A 15,467-nucleotide genomic window follows, 5' to 3' on the forward strand; every position below is an offset into this window, starting at 1 on the left:
GTGTGGCGCACTCTGCCACAAACAGTGGAATTTAATTGGGATACAGATGGTATTAATTTTGTTGTGCTGACTCTCACAGTGCCACTGATGATGCACCAGGGTTTCCTTGTCCTTTCTTCCCTGGCAGCTTTTTGGGGACATGGGGCAGCAGCCATGGCTGCTTCATGTGGAAGAATTTGCGCTGACAACTCGAGGAGTGACCCAGCTTTTCCGAGCACTCATGGCTTCAGTCCCAGCTCCTCCAGGCTGTGGTTGGTTTGATCCTACAGGAACATTTCCACAGCTGGGTGGAGAGCTTTAGACTTCTTCAAAGGCTGGCAATAATGTCCTATGAGGAGTGCCTGAGGACTTTGGGCTCGTCTTGTCTGGAGGGGTGACCACACAGCTCCCTGAGGAGGGGGTGTGGAGAGGGAGGTGCTGATCTACCAGGGTGGCAAAACACTGGTACAGAGGTGGTGGCTGCCCCATCCTTGGAAATACTCCAGGTTCGTTAGACATGGCTCAGAACAACCTTTATTAGTTGAGAATGTCCCTGCCCATGACAGGGGGGTTGGACCAGATAGCTTTCAAGGACTGCTGCTAACCCACACTATCCAGGTGCTATGATCTCCCTGGTTGGGACACGTGGGAATGGCTCAAAACTGCTTCAGCCAAGGTTCAGATTGGATACGAGGAAGAATTTATTAACAGAGAGGGTGGTCAAACCCTGGAACTGCCTTCCTGGAGAGGTGGGGAGTGCCCCAAGCCTGTGTTTAAAAGCCATTTGGATGAAGCTCATAAAAATGCTGTAACTTGGTCAGCACTGAACTGGTCAGGCAGCTGGACTTAATTATTGTAATAGGTGCCTTCCAACTGGAATAGTCTGTTCTGTTCCATTCTATTCTAATCAATTAAAAAGTCTCCTGATTTTTCAGTGCTCCTGAGTATGCTTAGATCCCAGCAAAGTCTTGGGGTCTTACACTTTCAACATTTCATTTTTTCACCTGCAAATTATCTCCTTTTATCCATGGGACTAGTTCTTCCATTACTGGTCCAATATATTTTAACAAAGTATTTCTGTACCCTTAACGCTGCAATATTTTGATCTTTTTTAAAAGTCCACAGAAAGACAGAGAGCAACGGGGAGAAGGAACTGATATATGTGATCTTTTTTGTTTATACTGATGTGAAGAACGTGGGAGTGAAAACCCCAGTGCAGGATCTTAACAAGGAGGAAAAAATAGTCAAAGAAAAGCACTGGGGAAATTTTTACAGAAGCAAGAAAGATGAAGGAAAAAGCAACTAAGATGGCTAAAGAAGTTTGATAAAGGGATATAAGATGCAAAGAATAAGACCTGGAGGGAAACAGAGAACATTAAAAGAACAGAAAAGTTGATTTATCTAGTTATTAAAAGATAAGTATGATATCTGGGACATATCCTTGTTGAGTAATTTCCTCTCTTTTCTAAACCTTTGTAAAATATGAAGTGTAGTTAAAATGTAAGGGGGGAATAGAAAGATAACTATTTACTACTAAATGGTGGCAGTCATGCTGGAAAGCAATTACAAACACACCCAGATTAGGCAAAGGAACACATACATATCTAGGCCATTACAATATCTTACACAAGAGTGGGTCTGTGGCTAGTGAAATAATTAATTTAGCTGTGAGAAAGAGGAAATCACTTGTCACAGCCTGTCTCTGTGACAGGCTCTGCAAACTCCCTTTCCTTGCATCTCTGTGAAAAACAGCACCAGCTTTCACTGTCCCCTCCTACATCTGCTGTTGTCTCAAAGTCTGAGGAAATATCTGTTTTCCTGGGTTTACATGATCAGAGCCATCACCTTAACAGATTTCCTAAGAAACTCAAAACCTCCATAGGTCTGATTCCAAGGCAAATATCCAAGCTGTACACCTGAACTCAGCTCACTTTTATTGCTACCTACAACCCACCTGAGAAACACCCAGTACTTAAATCTGACCCCCTGCATCTCCTGTTAGACAGTTTGGGACAATGAGGATCCAGACTGGCATAAAAAGCATTATTTTTACTTTTTCTGAGTGGCACAGAAGACTCAGTAACTTAAACTACAACTTGGATAATAACTAGGGCTAATGCAAGATCAAAAAGATAAAATTATTAAGTTGATGAATTTCAGCAACAAGGGATGGGAGAAGAAAGGAAATGTTAAGTGAAATCAAACGAGGCAAATCAATAGAGGTAAATGGAAAGTGTTCAAAGAGAAATTAATGTATGCTCGAGGGCTATAACAGGCAATTGCTGCAGTGGAGGAATGAGCAGCTTCCTCTCCTTGCTAGATTATGACAATAAGATGTTGCAGATATCTGAGGAAAAAAAATTTAAAAAATCAAAGGCTATGAATGAAAGTATAACCTTTAAACGGTTATTGGAGCAAACTTTTTGGGGAAAGGAATATTTTACAGAATGTGAAATATCTGGATGGTCAATAAGAATTCCTATTATCTTCTTAACTTTTTTGCCATATAGCATTAGATCCCAAATCCCTTCTGCTATTGGGAGTGCTGCCACTCACCAGGCCAAAACAGCATAAAAAACCCTCCTGAAAAGACCAAGTCTTCAGGAGTTTATTTATTCATTGAAACTTGGCTTATTTGTCACTTCAGCATCTTTTTGAGCTTTTTGCACAAGTGCAAGCAGTTCCATGAGCTGCACACTTCCCAAACTCAATAAATGGCAGCTGCCTGTTAAACGTTGGGTCACCGCAACACAGCCGCCGGATTCCCCGAAGCAAACAGGCAGCGGGAGGGTGAAACACCCCATGAATACCAAAAAGCTCTCAAGCTCATCACCATACAAAGCCCTTCAAGAAGTGACAGCACCCGTTGGTGCAGGCCACGGTGCAGCAGAGATACAAACAATTATTAATTTGTCACAGAACTCGGGGAGAGCTGAGCGATACCGTGAGGTTACGCTCGGCGCGGCGGAGCAGCAATCCGGTTTGTTGATTTTCCTGCTTATCTGTTTTAGGGCCAGCGGGTGTGCAAATGCAGCCCAGGATCAAAATAGGAATTTGCAAACATGGATTACATCCAATTTTGGTTCTAATTCTCAACGGAGTTCTTACACTTTTTTTTTTTTGCAATAAGCTCCAGGTAAATGCTAAATACAAGGATACCGTGAGGAATACTAACCAGGGCCTGGGAGGATGTGGGTTAAGCTCTCGTTTTCAGGGGGAGCTCATAGCTTGAAGTGCACAAATGCACATTAATGCCTCATTTATCTTTAATAGTATTTGAGGGAACTATGTGGGTGCTGGCTGAACTGAGTGCAGAGAGGAAGACAGAGCGAAACCTCAGATGGTTGGAGGAACATTCCCAGAAGGAAAAAGGGAAATATCTCACAGTCTTGCATGGTAAAATATTTAAACAAACAAACAAGTGGTTTTCCCTCTTGGTGCTTGCCAGTATTTCATCCTGCTAATCTCTCTCTGAAATGCCAGAACATGTTTTTATATAGATTACAAAAACGTTAGCTGCAAAGGTGCGTGTATGCTCAGAGGACAAGGCAGCCAGAGCAGGAACATTAGTTCAAAGGCTCTGAGTATAAGCTGCTCTTGCAAAGCAAGTGGTTTTTCTTTTGAGCCCCAGGAGTGAATAGAAGGGCAGCACACAAAATTATGTTCACTTATTTTTCCCAATGGCTCCACTTTGGTGCACTTGACCAGAGGGATGGAGTGGTGTTTTGGAGGTTCATTATAGTAATGAGATGTAAAAAGTGTACAGGGAAAAAATAAAAACCCCAAACTCCCCAAATTTGCAGCCTTTCCTCAGAACGCTACACACAGTTTTTATCTATTTTTGAAGCACGGTTCACTTCTTAGGAAAGATCACAGAAGTACCCAGCATGAGCAATTTTCCCTTTTTCTCTCTTTGGCAGCTAACTACTTCTTCCAGGAACCTCAGTATTTCTACCATTGAGAAAATAAAAGTGAGAACTGTGGAATAAAGACAATGGACTTCAAAGAGGTGGATGGGGGGGACTGGCAGGTAACATCCCCCTGGGAAGGAATTCTAAGGGAAAAAGGAATCCAGGTTAGCTGACCATTTTAAGAGACAAAAAATATGGTACAACCATTCTAACACAGACAAAAGATGTTAAGAGGCCAATATGTTTGCATTCAGAGCTCACTAATGACCTGAAAATCAAAAGTGAATTGGACAAAAAGTTGAAACAGGACACAGGTCTACGGGAGTGTATAAATAGACAGCACAGGCATGTAGGGACAAAATCAGAACGGCCAAAGAGCAAAGTGAGTTATCACCTGAAGGGAAGCAAAGGCAATGAGAAAGATTTCATAAATACATTAGAAATCTGAGGGAGAGAAGGAGAACAGGTCAGCCAGCAAGAAGAAAAGCAGCAGGAAGAAAAAAATGAGCACAAGAGAGGTGAGGCAGAGAGGGAAGGAAGGCTTGTACCTGCATTGCTGTATTTTCACACACAACAAGAAGTTGATGCTGACAAGATCCTCCACACAAATTAAAAGTGACAACAATGTAAGTAGGGATGCAGGCTGGAATGGAGAGCAGGTTAACGAATATTTAGTTAAGCTGGATGTAATCAAGTCAGAAAGGCCTGATGAAATTTGCCCTGCAGAGATGGAGCCATCTCTGAATAATTAGCCATTCTCATCTAGGACTTGTGGACAACAGGTGACATCCCAGAACATTACAAAAGGGCAAACAGAGTACACCATCTTTTAAAAGGAGACAAGAACGACTAAAGGAATTATGGACAAATCAAACTAAAGTTCAATACACAGAAAGAACCTGGAAAAAATATGAGTCAATATACAAGCATCCATGAGGATAATAATGTGCCAGGGAACAGCCAATATCTGTTTGATTGGAGCAAATAATAAATATCAAATAATCTGTTTTCCATTTTGACAGTGTAATTGGCCAGGTGGGAAGAGTAGATATGATCCACATTGACTTTGAGTAAGGCTTTAATATGGTTGCACACAGTCCCACCAAAAGCAAACACAATAACAGAATCTAAGAAAAACATCATACATTTTGAAATGAATGCTTAAAATACAAAATGTTGTTATCAATGATTTGCTAACAACCTGGGAGGACATAGCAAGCTCTCATGAGACCTCATGAATGAGTCTGGTCCTGTTTAATACTTTCATTAATGAGCTTGCTGATGGAATTGCCAATCTGCTTGCAAACTCCAAAAATGAAACCAAGCTGTGCACACTTTAGAGGACATGAGTGTCATTTAAAGAGATCTGGGTAATGAAGAGAGATGGGCTGGAATCAGTGAGATGAAATTCAATAAAGGCATCTGCAAATTATCACACTTAAAGAGAAAAAGCTGAATGTTCTTGTAAAAGGAGGACTGGCTGACCTGGAAGTGTACTGTGGGAAAGAGCAGGAATGAACAGTGGGGCATGAGCTGACTTAGTTACAGCATCAGAGTAGTCAAGGACTGTGTGAAGTACCCTGGGATGTCTTACTGGGCATGGAAGACATTGGAAACAATGGTGTACATGATAAAGATGTTAAAGATTCTTTAAGGGACAGCTTTTCCCTTTCCTTCCACCCCTGTTTGCATGATTTTATCATCACCATAATGGTAATGAGCAAGAACCAGTTGTGGAGGGGATGCACTGCACCAAGCACTCTGCAAAGACAAAATAAAGGAGAGTTCCTACTCCACTGCTCTTGCAGCAACTCCAGCAAATGAGGCTGACAAAGTGCAGCAACGTGAGAGGTTGGAACACGGCTGGGGGAGCAAAATGTCTTTTGTGCTTTCTCATCACTCCTATCAAATGATTTTTTTTCCTCCTTAACCACATCCTGTGACTCAAATCTCAATCTCTGCTGAGAGCGAGTTCTAGGACACACAGTTCCTTAAAAAAAGCAACAAATCAAACCCACAAGACAACCTGGAAGCCAAACTTCCTTGAGCTGCAGAGAAACCCTGCGTGGATCCATCTCTGGCAGCTCACCACTGCCAAGCTTCACACAGACTCCTCCTCGTGCTCAGAACATCCTGCAGAGTCTGCCTTTGGATGCTGTTTGATGATTTCCCTGTGTCTTCAGATGCCAGGATCACTTTGGTAAACTACACACCTGAGCGAACACTTTGAGTTCTTGACTCAAGATTTCAGTGCAATGCAGGATGAGCTCTGTATTTAAAGCAATGCCACCTCTGCAGGAGCATTTGAAGCAGGCACCCTCCAGCCAGCAAGGAAGGCTTTAGGGAATACTGCTGGAAGCCAACACATGAGCCTGAATGATGGCAGTGAAATTAGAAGCAGAAAGGCCTGGCAGACTGAGTACTAGATAAAAACAAAAGCTTTTGCTTCTGTTCTCAGAATTGAGACACAAATCTTTACTCACCAGCCAGAACTGCTGTAAAATGTGTTCAGCAGCAGCAGAAAACACTAAATTGCTTGGTAACTATGAGCTGCGTTAATTTTAGAGGCAGGAATGGATTCTTACATTGTAAAAGTCTTCACACTTTAAGTGCAACAGTGGCTGGTGCACATATTGCAAAGGCAACCCAAGAGTTATGAGAGCAGGAAGGTGAGAAGGTTTTCTGCAAATTCCTGTCATGCCTTGCTGCCTCTCTTTCCCTTGATGAAAGGGCAAATAGGATTTAACTCCTCATGACCTGTCAGACATATTATCTCAAGGAAGCAATAAAATGGAAGCACACATAAAACTGAAACATTGGGCGTGTCTGGCAAAGGTGGGGAAAATCCAGGTCTCCAGGCACTTTTCCCAACAGTCAACCAAACAGGTTACCAACCCAAATGCAGATGGGGGGAGAGATGACACTCAGACACGGGGCCTTGAACAACACCAAATTCTGGCTCAGGAAATATGGTGGTGTTCACAGGGGTCCCAGCACGAGGGAAGAGAAGAGAATATTGACTCCATGTTTCAGAAGGCTGATTTATTATTTTATGATATTTATTATATTAAAAGAAAATGATCTATTAAAGCTATACTAAAGAAAGAGAGAAAGGAGTTCGTTAGAAGGCTAGAAAGGAATAGAAAGGAATGATAATAAAATCTTGTAACTGGCCAGAGAGTCAGAGAGACAGCTGGACTGTGACTGGTCATCAAGTAGAAACAATCTACATGAAACAAATCAAAGATGCACCTGTTGCATTCCACAGCAGCAGATAATTATTGTTTACATTTAATTTCTGAGGCCTCTCAGCTACTCAGGAGAAAAATCCCAGCAAAAGTATTCTTCAGAAAATATGTCCATGACAAGGAAAACCCACAGCATGGATCCCTGCAGACTGGTCCCCTCACCACAGCCCCTCAGCTGACAGCAACACATTTTCTTTTCTTCAGCCAGAGATTTACTTATGTGCAAGGCAAAGGAAAACCCAACAGCTGTAGCTTGCTCTGATCTCCATCCCTCCACTCCCAGGCTGGGGTTTGCTGCTCCCCCTTACCCAGGATGATCCCGTTGGGCTCCTCGGGCGGCTGCCAGACGATGCGCACGGACGTCAGCCTCACCTCGGGGAACACCATCCTCACGGGGGGCCCGGGGGCTGCAAGGCACACAGAGGGCATGAAGCAAGCACTGCACACCACAGGGATCACTTTCTGCACAGGGTGAGCTTTTCTGCTCACTCTGTACAGAATTACAACCTAAGTTGTAGCTCTCTGATAGTGGTTGGAAGCACCTGTGCATGTGCACAATATAATTTATTCTATATATAAATATACATTCTGTCCATGGATAAAGGCCTCCAACATCCTCAGACACCAAACACATTAAAGACCAGTGCACCCTACACTGGCTTTTTACCCCACCGTGAGCTCTGAGCTCTGTAGGATTTTTCTCACTGCAGCATCACCTCTGGTGTAACTGAGAACACACTACGAAGCAAGGCACCAAGCTGTCTTTACAGAGAGTTATATAGCTGAATCCACTTCATACCTGCTTGAATTCAATAATATCCCTTCCTTGTGTCATCAGCACCAGCTTTGAACTGCTTCCTGACTTTACATTTGCATTTTAAACACTGAGGTGTGAGCAGGAGAACCTGAGGCAGGTGAGAGGCACATTAACACAAATGGCGCTGACCAGCCCAGGTTCAAGAGGTGAGGAGATGCTAATTCATACATTACCATCCATGAATTTTCCCCTTCAGCACAAATTCCACCTGCATTACTCCTGGTGATACTTTTAATTAAGTTGAGCCCAGAGGAGACACAACATATTTATGTCAGGGGTATGGAGATGGAAGAACAATTAGTTTCATTTGCCAACATGCACTTAAGGAGGGAACTGCTATAATGGGGTTATCCAAAACAAACAGTTTGAAGTATTTCTCATTACAGTCTGATATGTACATTTCATTGAGTGCTTTTCTCTCCCTGCAGAGTTCTGCTAACTGTAACTTTTCTTATTTTTCCTTTCAAAGAAAAGCCAGGTCCACACACAGAGGGTATGCTGAGAAAAAGGCTAAAAAAATGTCAGGGAGCTGTTGTTCCTGTTCCTGACCCCACATGCTCCCACTCCTTCCTCCTCTGCACTGCATGGAAAATGTTGTGTTAAGTCAGAAGTCTGAATGTGTTTCCAGCCCAATCAAATTATCTTAATGAATTTATTTGTGTAAACCAATGTTTATCCATTATTACTTTGAAAAGATTTTGATGAGAAAGACAGAGACTTCAGAAGCCTCTCACACTGATCTCAACCTATTTATTCCTGAAAAGGTGATGAAAGTAAAAGCAGTTTTAATATCTGCAAAGCCCAAAAATATTTCAGGAATTGAACCAAATTTCTGTACAATTCCATCAGCAAGAATGCTTCCACCACACCAGTGTGCCTCAGGGAGTGCTTGCTTGGGTTCCCTCAGGAACCCAACTGCACTGGGAAGCCCCTGGAAGCACTGGAGGCAGCTGCAAAAGGAAGCTTGTAGGATCATCTTCCAAGGTCAATGCCTTATTCTTTTGGGGTTAAAAAAAAGGAGAGTGGATTACTGAAGTTGCAAATTCCACCTCTTTGCTTCAGTCCAGTCAGACCCAGATTTGTTTATTGCTTTCAATTGCAGCACTTTTTTTTTTTTCCTAGCATGATTGAACTTCAATAGGAATTTATAATTGGTCTCTAAAATTGTCTTCAATAGAAATTATCTCCACCAAGCTACAGAGTTCAATATTAGAAGTTTTCTTCCTCTTCATTAGCTGCAGGGAAGGAGGGAAATAGGGGACACTGTTTTTCTATGCTTTTGCCAGATTCTCAGCCCATGACCAATGGGATACTGCTGAGTTTTATACCAGGTTCAGCCAATGTCCTTTGGGTTCAAAGCTGAAAAAAAATCTCCCCAATATCCAAATATTTGTTGCCTACACTTGCACCACTAGAAGAAATCTGCATTATAAGGTTGGATCAAATAAGATGGTTATTTTAAACCTTTAAACTCACCATCATCCTTGGTTCTCTCTGTCACTGCCGGGGAGCTGGGGACCCCATCCCCAATGCGGGTGAATGCCAGCACCTGGAGCTCGTAGAGGACAAACTTCCTCAGGCCTGAGAGCAGCACTGACTGCGTGTGGTTCCCCCTCACTGTTTGGCTCTTGGGCTCTGAGTCCAAATCCCTTGCTTTGTAAAGGATCTGCAGGATAAATGTGGATGAGACACAGAAGATGCATGAGGAGTGGAGAGAGGGAAATTTCTTCTTGTCACCCACTGTAAAATGAGATAACATTCACCAATCACCCCTTTCAAAGCCAGCACACTTCCTGTATTTTCTCCAGCTGATTTTGAACAATAAGACTATCCAGCAGGTGAATAATACATAACAAATACAAAATCATGTCCTGGTAATGCACTAAAAATCAGATGAGTATGAAACTCCAGTTGCATACCTTGTAGCCCAGGATGAGACCATTCTGCTCAGATTCAGGAACTGCTGCCCAGGTCAGCAGGATCTGGGTTGAGCTCACAGCTTCAGCAGAGACATTCTCAGGAGGAGCAGAGGGAACTGGAACCACACAGCATCACCAAAGAGCAGAAATAGGTCAGACATGGCAGATAGTTTTTTGCTATCTCCCTACCAGCCCAAGATTCTTCCAGGATCCCATAGAAGAGTATTCAAACCCAAAAGAGCTGGAATATGTTTTAGACAATCCCTTCTCTTCTTGTATTCATTCTACATCATCTTTATATTTCAGCCTGTCTCACAATTTCTTGCCAGTTCATCTCAGAAATGACAATGTTTGTAAAGAGCTAAATGTTTAATACTTATCAGTGTCTACAGACAGTAAATATTGACAGCTATGAATAAATTTCAAATTCTATATATCTGCAGTAATTAGAACCAAGTTTAAATTCCTGGACTTCTCCAGAAGCCTATCCCCCAGTACTTCTTTACCATACCTTTTATTCCCTTTGCCAGAACCCAGAACTCTCTCTGAATATGAGTTTATCTTATAGCATGATCTGTTCTAACAAGAAGTTTTATGCCCCCGTGGCTTCCTATATTATCTGAAAGGAAATTGTAACATCTTGTCTAGAGCTAGCAATGATTCCCCCCCTGCATAGCACTCCCCCTTCAGTAAGTTCTTTAACCTATGCAGCCTTTTGATGATGTGATAGCGCTCAACATTTGCAAGACATCAATTAGAGATGGATGCATTAACACCAGGAGTGTTTTCAGGGATTGATACGGTGTCAATGAGAGATGCCTATTTCATCTCAGTTGCTAAATTGGCTCTCATGAAACTGCAAACATCATTAGGACTGATGGCACAGGAACACTGTAATTTTCTCTGACTCCAGAGAAGAGCAAACTTGCATTTTCCCATGCCATTAAAACTCAAAGTGCTGCAGAACCACACAACTGCAGCCTTTTGTAGGCAAGCTTAATAGCATGTCACGTTATGCAAGCAGGATGTGGGGCTATTTTTAAGAGTTCACATTTTATGCTGCCCTTTTGCATTTTTTCCCCATGGCATTTCCAGCATCTGAAGGGTACAATCTTTTCTAAAGCCTGCTACACCTGTCAGACCTCCAGAGAACATTCACCAAGTTATGTTCCACAAGCACTTGGGGACAGTACAGCTTGATTAGGGCCTGAATATATCACAAAAAGCAGCCCAAAGCTCTGCCAAAGGAAAGCTTTCCTGGCTGTCCGAGTGAAAGAACAGATCTGCTGGTTTGGAGGCGAGCTCCTGAAGCTCCTAGCAACATGAATGAGATAATGAGTATGACACCAGAATTAATAAAAATGGAAAAATCCCACCCCCAAAACGTGGTACCCCCACCCCTGTGCACTCAAGGTTAACGGCAGAGATGGTAATTTGTGAAACAATTTCCCTGATACTAATTATTTGGGGCATAAGAAACAGAGCACCATCACATGACACTGCAGCAGACTGAAATCCAATTTTTTTCCCCCCTCCAACACTGAAGTGTCTTTTTTTTAAAAAATCTTCTCCCAGATTTATCCCCCACAAGGATATAATTATGTTAAAGGAAAATAGATTGCCAGGAGCCATGAATGTCTTTGGATAGCTGCCATAACTTTATCTGTAGATCTTCACAAAGAGCTACTCCCACATGAATCACTCCTGGAGAGAGAAAGGGTGGAGGTGGGTCACAAGAAACCAGGATGTGTAGAGGAAAGAAGCCCTTTCCAGTCACATTTATTCCTGTTTTATCTGGTTTGAGGCCTTTCAAAAGAGAAAAAGTTACTTTATTTTACAAATATTTATTATCAGCAGCCAGGAACTCTCCTGAATTCATAGAAGGTAGAGGCTGTGCCTGGGCTGGCCCTGAGAGCATCCTGGCTTTGAGGTGAGGATGGTCACACTGCTGGTGGGGCACTGGACAGCTGACGAGGAGAGAAGGAGGTTCATTAGCTCAGACCTCTCTCAATTCCCAGTGACAGAGCAGCTGAATGCCCCCTCTCACTGGAGAGGAATCTAAGTCCAGTGCCTGAATGGTAAAAATCCTTGTGTTCATTGAGCAAAGCTTTAAATCTTCAGTCCTCACCTCAGTATCGAGAATTCGATTCTAATATGAATTCAGGAACTGCAAGTGATTTTATGGATCTTATTGTTGCCAGCCTTTTATCAAGTAACAGCCTCTGATCGACCCTTTAAGAATGAATTGAAAGGTAACCTTTATTTCTCTGACCCATCTCCTCTCTCAGGAAGCTGTGATTCAAAGAAATTATAGTTTGCTAAGACTAATTAGTGAGTGAGGCACATAATCCCTCTTTCCTCTGCAAGCTCCCTTCTCTAATGCTGGTTTCCTTAAACTGTTGCACTGAAGACTTTGTTATAAGCTCCAAAAAGCTGAGTTCTCATTAGTAACCTGCAAGAACAGCACAGAAGCCAAGCAACAGTGTCCAAAAAAATCCCAGAGCATGAACAAAATGAACCGGAAACACTGAAACTAAATGATGAGCTAATCCAGCAAAGTGCCAGCACGGAGCACTTCACAAGATCAAACGCAGGAAATCACAGAGTTACTGGCACTTTGCACTGGAATGTCAATAACAGCTCAAGTTTTAAAGGTTATCCATTTTGGCATCTAAAACCATGCATCTTCTTTCTACGTCTGACACAGCCACATCTGATGTACAGCAAATTATGTCGTTTTATGTCTCTAACTGGGCCAAAAGGAGGTTTTAATAAGCCAGTCTGTATTCTGGCTTTCTAGGAAAGCTAGAAGTGGGATGCAGTGGTTTCTCTGCATTTTTGCAGCTCATTTAAGCTGCACATCCCTCACTCTTTTTGAAAGCAAAAATTAAAGTGGCACATTGTACATCTGACGTTGGCTAAGAAGTGCAAATTTCCAGCAAGGTTGATGGCAAAAGTAGCAGAGCTGCAGCACACATAAAATTAGGTACTGCAGGCCAAATCCTCAGCTTGTACAAATTCCCACAGTGACACTGGACCACATTTGAATTATCAAGAGATGCTCCATCACAGCACAGTAACTGCTCTGTGAAGGTCAGACTCCCAAGCAACGGGAGATTGATCCTTGCCATGGATGTGTGACCATGCTCCTACAGTAGCTCATCCTGTAAGACAAGTGTACACATTCATGTAGCTGAATATTAAGAGCACAAAATCCATTAAGGCACTGGGCTAGGTTTATCTGAGATGAATTTTTTTGAAAGCAACAGGGTCTGTATCTAAGAGGAAGCAGCCCTGCCAAGGTTGCTCTAATACATCAGATGCCTCTGCAATTTCTTGCTTTCTCTATATTGGACCTACTGTCGTTGTCAATTTATTGAGTGGAAACTGAGCTTGTTACTCTGCAGTTATTTTACACCGTAAAATTTAATGAGCTATTTAATTTCTAACATTACAAAAACATTTTGGATTGATAGAACCTGTCCTGTTTAAAAATCCTAATTCATCTCCCTCCACCTTCAGCTGCTTGAAGTCCTATCCCACATTTTCATTTTAGGAATTCTCAACTGTTTTTCAACCCAGTGTTACCAAAACCTACAGCATTATTTATTCCCTCATAGTTTCTTTGGTTTTCATTTGTTTTATATATTCAAGAGCTTCAAAAACCAGTGAGCACTTGTAATGACATGCCCCACTATTGTTGTTGGCATTTGTGCTCAGCTATCAGAGCTGTGATTGCACAAGCTAAAGCAAACAAATGCTCAAACAGAGCTTTATTTTCAATAAAGATTTTGGGCTCCAGTGATTGCACTGCCATCAGATACCATGACCTGGTTTAGTGCTTGGGCTCTACTCCTTATCTCCTTGGATGGCATAAAACATGGAACCAGGAGTTGTGCCAATGAAGCACCACATGATCCTGGCCAAGACACCTCTGGCCAGCTGTGTGGGATGGTTACAACCCCCAGCACCAGCAAACCAACTTCACTAAGACTCGGTGTCTAAAAAACAGAAAAAGAAATATTTTGAAGTGCTTGGAGAACATAAGCGATAAATGGAACTTTTCTTATAGTTCCGAAGACAGACCTAAAAGTGCTTTGACCTTTCTCTCCGGCTTTAAATATCTTTTATTTGCATTTTAACCCCATTTGACTGTGCATACAGGTTAATTCCAGATTCCCTGAAGTGCTTTTATGCAGTTTGCTGCTAAGCCAGCACATCTTGTATATTCTAAATCTAGGAAGATACAGCCAAAAGTCTGAGCCCTGACTTGCTCTATGCAAGAAATCAGATGTCAGTATCAAAGCAAACACATGGAGAAAACCAAACGAGTCCTTACGGCCTAGATCACAGCTTTGTGTTATTTTGATCCCAGGTTCTGTGTGCCTCCCACAATCAGTTTCAAGTCAACCTTCTCTTAATACTCCCAGAGAAAATGCCAGATCGACGCGTAACCTCTGATCTTTAGATGCTGAGCAAGAGCGCTGCAATCCTAAGGTTTTATGAAATGACTTAATCTTAGTATTTACTACATTTCAAAAGAAGTGTTTGAAGAGCAGCGGAGAGGCGAAAGTGGAGGATATGATATCTTTTTATTACGATGCAGAACTGCTTTGTCTGGGTCGTGCTATCTCTAACTCCAGCACAAGCCTTCTTTAAAATACCTCTGGCAATCGCTTTGCAATTACTCCTTCCCAAAGAGCAACACTTCAATGGAGGGGGATGACTTTGTTTAGCTTTCTCCCTGGCTAGTTCAAAGCAGAGTTATCTGAACCAGCAGACCAAACCCTGCTGTGCCTGGTCTCGCTTCCCACCAAGGGAATGCTGCGTGGTACACAGGGCACAGACATGCACACATCAGGCATGCACAGGATTAAATTCCAAAACTTCTTTAACGAAGAAAAATTGCAAAAACAACCAGGGGAAAAAATCAGCATTGAACCTTGCACAAAGAAGTGTCATAAATAGATTTATTGTTAAACTTTTCAACTGCATGTCATCCATTTTGTTGCTAACTTGCAACATAACTTTTCCAAGTGCTTGTAGGGTAGGTCTGGAAATAAGTTTTGGGGAAGTCAACAGCTAGAGAGCAGCTTTTCAGTATCTGCCTTCACTGCTCTCCTGAGCTAACAGTAATTTACTGTTGCCTGAGAGTGACAGCTTCCTTCTGATATTTGAAGTCTCTGTGCTTGCCTGGACAATTTAGCTCAACAATACAGCCCTGCTGCTCCAGGTCTGTGAGCAGGTTATGTCTACACAGCCTTGTACACATAATTTTGTAAGGCAGGTTTGAAAACATGCCATCAGAACCTCAGGTAATTATTTTATTTCTCTCTGGGTAATCAGCTCTCTAACGTGACTTGTGCCCTTTTAGAATTATTTGGTGCTTGAAATGAAATTTCAGGTAACCACAGCTGTGAGAAAATGTGCCTCAGGCTAGAAGCAGCTGGGGAAAAGGGGAGGATTAGGGAAAACAGGGTACTGGGGAGGAAGAGGAGGCATGAGAGAGAATCTCAGACAGAAAAGTCTATACATAAGCTTCTCCTTGTGCTGTCCACACTGAGGCAGAAATAGGGAGAGGTTGTTCTGTTTG

General features: G+C 42.3%; 1 protein-coding gene across 2 annotated transcripts in view; it reads right to left on the bottom strand.

Moving 5' to 3' along the window:
* Nucleotides 1–15,467, bottom strand: part of SDK1 (sidekick cell adhesion molecule 1) — a 387,464-nt gene that overhangs the window by 67,621 nt on the left and 304,376 nt on the right. For both annotated transcript variants that reach the window (XM_063171739.1, XM_063171738.1), the window contains exons 27-29: nucleotides 9,875–9,990; nucleotides 9,432–9,621; nucleotides 7,447–7,545 (exon numbers count right to left, since the gene is read on the bottom strand). In XM_063171739.1, the coding sequence (XP_063027809.1) occupies nucleotides 7,447–7,545; nucleotides 9,432–9,621; nucleotides 9,875–9,990 (405 nt within the window). The remainder of the gene's footprint in view (nucleotides 1–7,446; nucleotides 7,546–9,431; nucleotides 9,622–9,874; nucleotides 9,991–15,467) is intronic.

The sequence above is a fragment of the Melospiza melodia genome, chromosome 18 (genome assembly GCF_035770615.1).
Source record: "Melospiza melodia melodia isolate bMelMel2 chromosome 18, bMelMel2.pri, whole genome shotgun sequence".
NCBI lineage: Eukaryota > Metazoa > Chordata > Aves > Passeriformes > Passerellidae > Melospiza > Melospiza melodia.